Here is an 11,906-nt window from a genome sequence, read left to right as displayed (position 1 = left end):
GAGTTTGAATGGGTTAGAAATAGTACATAGAAGGGAAGTCTGATTGAGTCTAATGGGCTTCAGTGTGTTTAGATTTGAATTTTGACAGTTGGAGTTTGTCGGAATGTTCAGGTGAGCAGAGACTTTTCAATGTAAGTCTATGGGATTTTTATGATTTTTAATATTAATTTTTAAGAAAACCATAAGTCCGATCAGTTAGAAAAGATATAGCACACCCGGTCAGAACAGTCTGAAGAGCTGGGCTGAGTTTGGAGTCTGTAGAGTTAAAGCTCTAGGAGGAGATAGAGTTGATAATTTAGGATCAGAAGAATAATAAGAAGTTTAAATAGCATTTCAGTAAGTTGGCTTTCACAAGCCAACTTAATAATACACATTACTGTCATTAATAATGATTTATGAATTATTATTATTATTCAAAAGTAGACTCTTTATATCATAATACATTATTATTATGATGAATATTGTCATTAATAATTAATCATTAATATTCTATTCTATTAATGAAATGTAGACTCTTTAATATAGATTTCTATATCACACTATCCTATATTGTTGAAATTTTTGTGACAAATGAATGAAGCTTTCAGAGAAGACAACGAATATTGAAATTAATAGGAGTTTTGAAAAATGAGATGAAGACTCCATGTGTGTCAGCAGCCTAATAAAATATTTTTGATCATGAATATTGAATATTTAGATTTTTGTGTTGGTCGCCTAATCTTGGCCGACATGTTGACATGACCAGCTATCTACCAGCAATTCTACTGACTTTATTTCTGTAATTCTTCATTTGGAGCAGTTTTAGAACAATGGCATCAGTAATTGAAAACTTCTGCGGGATACTGCATCAACACCTCTAGGTGTCAGTATAAGCTCAAGATGACATGTGGGCCAAAGCAACATAAACAAAAAATTACTGAGTGCACCTTGTTGAGTCCTTGGAAGGAGTTGACAGCAGTGTGTCGCGTGGCGGCGTTACAGCATGAATCAGTGCTAAGCTCAGTCTAATTTTCTAAGTCCCTATTTCAGTTGCAAACTCATCACACAGACAACAGCCTGTGGCTATTTCAGATGAGACTCAGACAGACAGAGAGAGAGGAGGGTAGACACACTTTTTATGGAGCTCTCTCGTTCTTTTCCACCACTGATTAATTTCGTACTAGATCAGTTGGCCAGCAGTGTTATTAGCATACAATTTCCATGGATCAGGCCCTGCAATAAAACCCTGTCATCAAGTCACTTGTCAAACACACAATTTCAAATCTCATTTAGTTTCTAATATCATTTTCATACCAGGCAGAGGGGTGCAGAGAGAGGTGGAGGGCTAGAACAGAGACGGGAATGTGTTATGTAAAGGATAAACGGAGTCATCGATCAAAATTAAAATAGCTTCATGATTAAAAATTCTACGGATCAGCATCAAGTGTTTATCAGGTGAAGCAGACAGCAGGAGGTTGAGAAGCACTGGATCTCCTAGAGCAGTGTTTCCCAACCGGGGTGCCATCTGTCGAAAGCAGGGGTGCTGTGTAAAAAATCCTTTTTTAATATTTTTAAATTGCTAAAATTTTCCAAAAAGCATCTATTATATAATAGCCATTTCTGATGTCGCCAGTAATTATAGATGCACCGAAATTTCGGCTGCCGAAAATTAGTTCACCGCTCAGGTTTCACTTTCACGTGGTGTGACGCTCTGCGTATTATCCCGCTCTATGCGTGTGCGCTCCGCTCAGTCGCTCCACTCGTATACCGTAGCTATCTCACAATGTTTACATATGAATAAGAGCCCACATTAAAGTCTGTCATATAAATTGGTCTCTTCATCAGAAATTAGCCTTCTGATTGCCACCATTGATGGACAATTTTTAATATTAAAAATATCTGTATGACATTATATTCTGCAGTTCTTCCCTGTTGTACTGAATATCTATACTTTTCAAATTATCATATTGAAGTTAGAAATTCAAATATTGTGACAAAATTAATTTTGTAGGGTGCCACAAGTTTGTTAAAATTTCCAAAGGGTGCCGCGACTAAAAAAAGGTTGGGAAACACTGTCCTAGAGGACCTCAAGTGTTACACAAGCAGTCAGCATTTGCTATAACAATAATCTAATGCCACCGTGAAAGAAAATACATTTTTTACATAATTTTCACATTTTGTAAATAAAATCAATGCTCCCTGATGCACAAAACTAGCCAACAAGACACTAAAGGCCTGTTTTTCAACCAAGGGCAATAACTATGACTTTAAAGTTTGATCTAATAATCAATCTAATTCTATGAGAATAGAGACGTCCACACCATAAGGATAATAATTGTTTTTTTTTTCAGCTGATTGGATGATAAAAACATTGACAGCCAATCAGAATCCACCTGACTTTAAGAAGCTTGAGCATTTAAAGTACAGATGACATAAATTCAGTGTGCACTTATAAGAAACACTATGTTATCATCCATTGATGTGGATACTGATGAAGTTATTGGTTATCTTTATAGTTATTGTTCTAGGTATGAATGGGCCTAAAGCTTTTGTAGGTGGTTGGTATGTAGTTGCTAAGGTGTTTCTGAGCACATGTGCTTTCAGGGGTGTTCTGGGTATTGTCTAGGTCAGGTTTTTCCAAACGGGGTTTTGTTGATGAGAAGCTAATAATTAATTATATTGAATATAAAGTTAAAATAAATAAATGTGGCTGCACAATACGATCAGTCTCAGAGAGGCACGGTTTACATTAAATGCAGTGAACTCCATGTCTGCTTGTGCAGCGAGTTTAATGTGCATTTTGGAATGCAACATGCATTAGGTTTTATTTATTTACACATTTGCACATTATCCAATATTTCTGTGGACAGAAGATTATAGTATTGCAAAAATAAAAAGCAAAAGGATTTGAAATGTTTAAAGTTCAAGGGTTTGGACATGAAGCTTTAAAGCTTAAATTAGATTATTATCGTAATTATCATTAAATGTTCTGTTTTTTATTTTACAGTACAACTGTAATTTACAACAATAATATATTTCTGTCTTCATCTTTGTAATTTGAGATAATATAATGCATTATTATTATTATTATTATTAAATACCAGTGTGAATGTAATGTGCACTGAGACACTAATAAGGTGTTTGAGTCCACTTTAAAGTCCAGCAAGAAATTCAAACGTTTCAAAACAAATCAAAACAAAACCAAACAAACAAAAAAACAATACAAAAAACGAAACAAAACAAATCAAAACAAAACAAAACAAAACTAACAAAAATAAAAACCAATACAAAAAAACAAATAAACAAATAAATAAATAAAACAAACGTATTGTATAGTTTCGTTTAATGTATTTAGGAGCTATTCTCTAGGAAACTAATAAATCTTACTAATAAATAGCACACAGCCATTTAATGAAACTTCTACTGACTCATAAAGTGGCTGCCACTACAACAGTTTTTCAGATGCTGTAATAGAGTATGATAAACATTATTTTCATACCACACACACACACACACACACACACCTAAAGAGCCAAGCTGAAGGCACAGGCACTAATTATGAAAAATAACACTGGTTTGGAGAGAGTAGAGTGGGGGGGTGGCTGTTTCATTTTAATAAGGACAGAGAATCAATGCAATTTAATCAATCTTCCCTAATTAAAAAAAAATCTATATTGTGAAACAATCAAGGTGCATAAACAAGATTAAAATAAATGAAGGAACTGTGCCATGAGCAAGGGAGGGCCTAATTAAAGGGAGTTAATTGGAATTCCATGCCTAAGTGTGGATTGTCGATGCAGCAGACAGGAAATATTACACGAGAGTGCGCTCACAAACACCCTTCAGCTAAACACACTCAAGCACTTCACCACAACATACCCACACTTACTCCAGATCTTTTTCAGGTCTCAATACCCAGACCGGCCAATTTGTGACTTTTAGTGTGTTTGTACTGTGTGTGTGTGTGTGTGTGTGTGTTTACCTGTTTGTAAAGGGAGTCTGTCTCTCGCTGGAGCTGTGCCGTGTTGTGTTTGTTCTTCTCTATCACCTCCTCTCTCTGTTTCAGGATCTCCTGAAGTCTGCTGACCTCCTTCTGTAGGGGCACAACCTCCACTTCCCTAGACTTGACCTGCTGCATCTGCTCTGCCAGCTAAACACGCCACAGTCAAACAAATGACAATATTAAATTGTAAGTTTATGGTAAAGCAATATGGCTATTTTGATCACATTTTATCACGTGTGTGGAATAATTAAGATTTTTAAATGTTTTTAAAAGATGTCCCTTATGCTCACAAAGGCTGCATTTATTTGATACAGTAAAAAGTACTATTGTGAAATAATATTACAATTAAAAATAACTTTTCTATTTTAATAAACTTTAAAATGTAATTTTTTCTTGTGACGATAAAGCAGAATTTTCAGCATCATTACTCCAGTCCTCAGTGTCACATGATCCTTCAGAAATCATTCCAATTGTTGATTTGGTCAATTATTATCAATTATAATTGGAGCTCAATTATTAATGATGGTTCTTATTATCAATGTTGAAAACAATGTTTTAGGTGCTAAATATTTTCGTGGAAACCATGCACATATTTTAGGATTCTTTGATGAGTAGAAAGTTCAAAAGAACAACATATATTTAAGATAGATATCATTTGTAACATTATAAATGTTTTACTGTCACTTTTGATGAATTTAATGTGTCCTTGTTGAATAAAAGTACTATTTATTTTATTTTATATCATAAAAATAAAAATATATAGAAAATATTAAGCAGCACAACTGTTTTCAACCTTGATAAGAGATGAGAGAGAGAGAGAGAGAGAGAGAGAGAGAGAGAGATATCTATACTCTGTGTTTCACAAACTGATTTACTGCATTTTGGGAAAAAAAATAATACAATTTTATAATAAATCTTTGAAAATCAAAATCTGGATTAAAATTTTTAATTTTAAAGTTTGAAACAGAAAATAGTGGTTTGCATCTTGCCACTTTCTTGGTAAAGAAAACACATTTTTAATCAAATTAATCAAAATGGATTTATAGCGTTTTGGAACCAAACTCTTCATATATATATATATATATATATACACTCACATTACTCAGTGTTTCACAAACTGACTAATTGCAAAGGTGGCATCCCATTTTCTTTCCACAAATGTTTGCAAATGCAGACTGCATGGCTAGATGCTTGATATTATGCACCTATGCCAATGGGTCTAATTGAAACACCAATACATTCCAATACGTTTGTCCATATAGTGTGTATATATGACAACAGAGCAGGAAAGGAATGGGCAGAAAAAGCAGGAAAGCACAGAGGCCTGAGGGAATTCAGTATGAAACACGGCTGTGGCACAGAGACGTGATATATAAGGTCTACCAAATTCATCCCTCTTTCATTAAATGTCTCTCTATAATCCTGCACCACCACCCTTGTAGAGCAAAGTTTTTTCAGATGAAGTACTCTATTTCTCTTTCTCTCTGTGTCTGTCTCTCCCGTCTCTTCAGTCGTCTGCTTGGATTAAAATGACATCTCCCCTTGAGTCTTAGGAAATGCCACATGAAGCGGTTCTTAACAAACCTGATGTGCAAGAGGGAGGGAGAGTGGATTGAGGTGTGGTGGTGGTGTGGGAAAGGATGGATGTGCCCTTCAGCAAAAATGAATTTTCCAATTGCAGTTAGTTCTGCCATGAATAAATAAACAAATGAATAATTGAGAGGGCAACATAAATAAATAACATCACAAACATTTCACAGGCACTCATAAGTTCGGAAGATAACTGGGGCTGAATGCTAATGACAAAAACAGTACATGGAGCAGAATCCAATGCATTATTCACTGCTCGCTCGCTCTGAAAAAAAGTCAAAATAAATTAATAAATATGAAAAAGAAAATCTCTCAAAGAACTCAAAACATCCAGTCAGCACTGAAGTGACAGGTTTGTCCCATTTATAACAAACAAGGACACTCTGCCAAACAAATAACTGACCAGTCAGAGATGTATAAATAAACCAGAACAGCTTCTACTTCAATTGACAGGTTATGCAAAAGTTTGGCTGCGAGCAGGTCCATCTTTATTCCTCTGAGTGTGTGAGTGAGAGTGGATGGACTGGACGGCCCGCGTCCTTGATCCTGCCCACATTCGGCCCACGGAGGCCTTTAGATGCACCACAACTGTTTTCAACACTAATAATAATAAAAAATGTTGGGTTACACTTTACTTGAAGGGGTGTGCATAAGACTGACATGACACCTTCATAATCATGACATGACACCTACATAATCATGACATGACACATGTCATGAATATGAAGGTTTTTTATGCATGTTTATGACAACTGTCATTAAGTGTCATTCGCTCAGTTATGTAATTTTTAATGCAAAGATGACATTGTCTGAGATGTCTGTTATGGGCTATGGTTAGGGGTAGGGTTAGGTTAGGGTTAGGTCAAATAATGTCATATTTGCATTATTCCCAGGGAACACACATACTGGTAAAAAATGTACAGCCTGAATGCACTGTAAGTCGCTTTGGATAAAAGCGTCTGCTTAAATGCATAAATTATTATTATTAAATTATTAATTATTAGAATTGTAATAATATTTCATAAAAGCAGCTTTGGTGAGCATCAGAGACTCTGAATCTGACCCCCAACTTTTCAATAATTATATACGTCACTGCATTTTCAATCTGTATATGTCACAGACACCAAAAAGACTAAATGTGACCCTGGACCACAAAACCAGTCATAAAGCGACTTAAGACTGGTTTTGTGGTCCAGGGTCACAAATGATTGACAGGTGTCCCTCACCTCCTCTTGTGAAGCGATCAGATTCTCCCGAGCGGCCTGCAGGTCATCTCTACTGGACACCTACCACACACACACAGCTTTTACTCTACAGGAACCCTTACCAGACACTGCTTTACCCAAGTATGTGGTGCGGTGTACCTCGTCCTGCTCTGCGAGCCGCCTGCAGTCTTTCTGCTGGATGTCACAGTTCAGCGCAGCTACTCTGGTGCCCAGGAGATTCCTCTGACGCTCTGCTTCCTGAAGCTCGTGCTGCAGCCTGGAGACTGTGGACTGCTCTTCTACCAGCTGTCCAAACACATGCACAGAAAGAGAGATGCAAGATTTCTTATTATATGTCAAGTTGCATCGCAGTGGATGTGTTTATAGATGTGCAGATCATTGAGGCTGGAGAGGGTGTAGCAGGTGGTGTATTGATACAGATCAGTCTTAAGCTCAGTCCATCTCTGATCTAGACCTTCTTGCTGCTTTTCTAACACAACACATTACACTGCACTCGTTTATTCCAACTGAGCAGCAGACTACTGGATAAACAATCAATAAAACTGGTAAAGCTCGTAAAGCTGATAAAAGCAAAACATGGAAAGGCAGGGTCGTGGCAACAGTTACATTTTTTGAAATTTCTAAATACTTTCTCGCATTGAAAATGGCCTAAACTTCTTGTTTCAACAGGGATACATCAACATATGAAAGAAAACACTTGTCAAGCTTATCATGGAGTTATTAACTAGAGTAATTTTTGCTTATTAGTATGGTTGAATTGGATCATCGAAGGTCAGTAACAAAGATATTGGATGATAAAATGGGATTAAATACATAAATGATATTTGTCTTATTTAACACATTTAATTATTGCAGGTTTGTATAATATTCTAAGTTTGCATTCGACTGTTTTTATTCATTTTGAGGAACACTGAATCTGTTTTTGTGCAGGTGAGATGAGTAAACACATGTTCATATTTAGTCTAGAACTACAGTAAGATCATGTTCACACACAACGCTCTGCACTTACTCCTGATTTCTGTCACCATGGCAACACCAGAGCTGTCAGTCAATACATGAGAAACAAACTGGCGTTACTTATTTGAAAAAGTAACTCAGATATGTCCTTCTAAATTAAAAAGTAATGCGTTACTTTACTAGTTACATAAAAAAAGTAATCTGATTACGTAACTCGCGTTTCTTGTAATGCGTTACCCCCAACACTGGTTATTAACACTGGTTGGCTGCTGTCAAACCTTAGCATTGGCAAAGTGGTAAACAGCTATTGTTAACGTCTATTTACCAACGTCTGCCTTGCAGAAAATCAGGTACAACTACTGGGCGACTGTCATGCATTTGACATTCATGAGTCAAGGTGATAAGTTACCCTCCACAATTTTCAGACTCCTACACCCTTGTGAAAAGATATAATAAACTCTGCATCAAAATCTAGTGAGATGCCTATAATATTGATTTGAAATATTGATTACAAATATAAATAATCCATTTAATGCTAAACATGTGTGAAAATAATAAATAAATACTTTTTCACCTCAAATATGTATATATACTGTATGTATATACACATTTAAAAGAAATTAACACTTTTATTCAGCCAGGATGCACTGCATTTGACTCTTCTATTCATCAAATAATCCTGAAAAAAAGAATAATGGTTTCTGCAACAATCTGAAGCAGAAAAATGCAGCTTTGCCATAACATTAATAAATTACATTTTAAAATATATTAAAACAGAATAGTTATTTGAAATTATAATAATATTTATGTAAACTATATAATAAAATATATAATTACTGTTTACACACACACACACACACACACACACACACGTCTGGTTTGCTATCCTTGTGGGGACTCTCCATAGGCGTAATGGTTTTACTACTGTACAAACCGTATATTCTATTGCCCTACACCAACCCTACCCCTAAACCTACCCCTCACAGGACACTTTCTGCATTTTTAGATTTTCAAAAAACTTCATTCTGTATGATTTATTAGCTTGTTTACCCGTGGGGACCTCAATTTAGGTCCCCACCGTGACACGAGTCCCCATGAGTCTGTGTGTATTCAGGTTTAAGTCCCCACCAGAATAGAAAAACAGGTACACACACACACACACGTGTGTAAAAGAACTTGCTGATCATGTCCTTGCAGTCTCTTTCTCAGTAATTCTATTTCCTGGCTCAAAGCTTGCAGTCTGTCCTCACACTGACCTATCTGACAGACCCTGAGCAGGCGTCAATTAAAAACAGCAGGGTTCAATCCAAGCAAAAGAAAGAAAGCAAAATAAACAAAAATTATCTTCTGTTTCTATATAAAAACAGTACTGGAATATGAAGTTCCATTATTTCTGTGCTCTATGCATTCTGGAAGCAGGGAAAATTGTCGATTTAAGGAAATGGTTCAATTTTTAGGGAGCGAGCGGCAGCCTATCTCACATTAAATGGCAAATTGGATAACGTGGGCTAAAACCACTTTGTCTGTTATTATTGTGGATTACACATAATTATCTGCTAAAGTACCATTCCCCCCTTTATTCCAAACACAATGATCCAACTTCATATAAAATATGATTCTAGCATCTTTCTGTAAGTGGATGTAGGATATAAAGCAGAGAATAGAGAATAGTCTAATCAAATTGCCTACAGTAATCATAAAGGGAAACACAAAACAAATTGAAGCAGCAGGGGTCCTAGGAATATATTGTAAGAATTTGGACTGGGCAAGTTGTGAGGGTTGGTGTTTAGGGTCATGTGAAGGTCACAAGCGAACTTGAGCTTGAAGTTTTTTTTTTATGTCAACATACATTTAAGTGATGATAAAGGGTGCACGCTTTAAAGGGAGGCTATAATTCAGAATTTGTATGAAACTTGTTTTTCAGACACACACACACTGCAAAGCTTCGGGAATGACATCTGCATATTTATGCTGGAATCACTCTAGAAATAGTAATGATTGACACAGTGATAACGATAGCAAAGGATGGAACAAAAATATATGCGAGAACACAAGCCTCCACAGACAGCGCACGTTCAAAGTGAGATCCAGTTCACGGACCAAAAGCACCTTTGGTGGCAACGACTCCAAAATGGACACATTTCAAATGACTGGATTTGGCAATTGGGGGAAAAAACAAAAACGCCCCCAAAAAAACAGAAAAAATCACTGAACATCAGAAAAGCTTCTGGTTAAAATGAAAGGCCATGAACAGACACTTAAAACAGAAGCATCGCCATTCAAATCAGCAGCAAGAGTCAAACAGTAGTCCACAGTTTAGTAAACGTTGGCAACCTCTTTAAGTAATTCTTGACTGTGCTGTATTGACTGCTTTGATTGACAGAGAGAGTAAAGTTATGGACACAAAATTATTTGAAGGCAGAACTCTTAAAGGGTTCATATGATGTTGCTAAAAAGAACATTATTTTGTGTATTTGGTGTAATGAAATGTGTTTATGCTTTGAATCGTCACATATTTGAATCGATTTTCAACCGGCTCGCAGTTAATCGTTACATCCCTACTGATTTCTAGTCGTGTCCATTTTTGGAAGGCCAAACAAAGTAGTTTCGCTTTCACAACGAAGCACAGTGTGTTGTCCAGGCTGGACTCCGCTTCGTCCACGGTGAAAGCCGATCCGGCGATACACAGCGCGAAGTTGATGTATTTCCTCAGCGACCAGCACAGATCTGCTCTAGGCATGACGAAGCGGATATCGTCCTCTTTTGGAAGGCCAAACAAAGTAGTTTCGCTTTCACAACGAAATACACAGCGTCTTCACGACATGGCGGCGGCGGCGGCAACAACAATACTACAGCGAGAATAAAAGTTATGCCTTCTTTCTTTGCGTGAACATTTGGGCGGCGTTATGCAAATCTTCCCACATCGTGACGTAGACATGTGGGGGTGTGTTAGAACAAGCCGTTTTAGGTAGGCATGGTTGACTCTTAACTTTTATAAAGAATACCTCTTTGGATTTGAGACTTTAGTCTTTGCAACTTTACAGATCTTCTTTATGCACCAAGAGCTTGTAACAGTCCAAAGAGAAAGGGAAAATTGAAATCCCATCATATGACCCCTTTAAAGTCGTCATGTAATGGAAGAAAAAACATCTTTCCCATATTGTGACGAATATCCGAGTGAAATGGATTATCGAAAAATGAAAAAATGCAGGGCAAGGACTTGGTCCAATCCATCATTTACTGATTGGTTGGAGGCAGATCTGAATGCGAGCTTGCAGTCAACTGGAAGAAAGGGGCGGGGTTTATGTGGACGAAATGATTGGAGAAGTCTGGCATATGTCAAAAGAGACAAGTCTGTCGTTTAACCGGACGATCAAGTTTTGACATTTTGATTATAATGATGATACCAAAAAAGTATTTATTAACATGCAAACTAAAACTAAATGGAGCATCAGGCTTAGTATAAGCCTGTAATTGTTTGCAAATTGAATGAAAACTAATTTACTGGCAATCAAAAGTGAACTGCTATTCTTCTGTTTCTTTCCTCTGTTAAATTGCAAAGGTCTTTGTGTAGGTGCAAATCGATGATTAAAAACCCTGTGTTCACATACATTGAACATGTTTTAAAGTGTGTGTGGAGGAAGGGGCGGAGCTCAAAAAGCTATTTTCCTATACTGGTGATTGGACACTGTGGAGCTCAGTTTATTTGGCCCCCAGTGTGCTGATGTGTGAATGAGGAGAGGTCACAGGGTCAAAGTCAGGAGACCTGTCGACCTCCACTAATCAGACTAATCACATAGCATATTAAAGTCCCTAGCAGAGCACAAATATGTGAATCGATTGACACTAAATTTGACCTTGACCTTTATGCTTTAATTTTAGTGTTTTGTCCCCTGCCCTCACCGCAGTGTGGAGTTTATCCACATCATCCTGCAGGCTGCGGTTCTTGTCCTGCTGTATTTTCAGGCTGTCCTGGGCCTGCTGGAGCTGTGTGTGTGCTTGCCAGAGGCTCTCTGAGATGGAGTACCAGCGCTCTTTCCATTCCTTCAGCTCTTTCTCCTTCTGGTCAAATCCAGCCTTCTCCAGCTCTCTCTGCAGCTCCACAATCAGCTCTTCCTGATGCCTGACCTATCCACACATGTACAGGAAGT

General features: G+C 37.1%; 1 protein-coding gene across 1 annotated transcript in view; it reads right to left on the bottom strand.

Annotated features, from left to right (window-relative positions):
* Nucleotides 1-11,906, bottom strand: part of LOC107715444 (trichohyalin-like) — a 113,677-nt gene that overhangs the window by 65,071 nt on the left and 36,700 nt on the right. The window contains exons 8-10 of the mRNA XM_016521588.1: nt 6,937-7,083; nt 6,799-6,858; nt 3,962-4,129 (exon numbers count right to left, since the gene is read on the bottom strand). Of these exons, the coding sequence (XP_016377074.1) occupies nt 3,962-4,129; nt 6,799-6,858; nt 6,937-7,083 (375 nt within the window). The remainder of the gene's footprint in view (nt 1-3,961; nt 4,130-6,798; nt 6,859-6,936; nt 7,084-11,906) is intronic.

This window comes from Sinocyclocheilus rhinocerous, unplaced genomic scaffold, assembly GCF_001515625.1.
Source record: "Sinocyclocheilus rhinocerous isolate Xijiao unplaced genomic scaffold, SAMN03320098_v1.1 scaffold539, whole genome shotgun sequence".
NCBI lineage: Eukaryota > Metazoa > Chordata > Actinopteri > Cypriniformes > Cyprinidae > Sinocyclocheilus > Sinocyclocheilus rhinocerous.
Note: the sequence above shows the minus strand (reverse complement) of the source record. Positions and strands in the feature narration are given on the sequence as shown.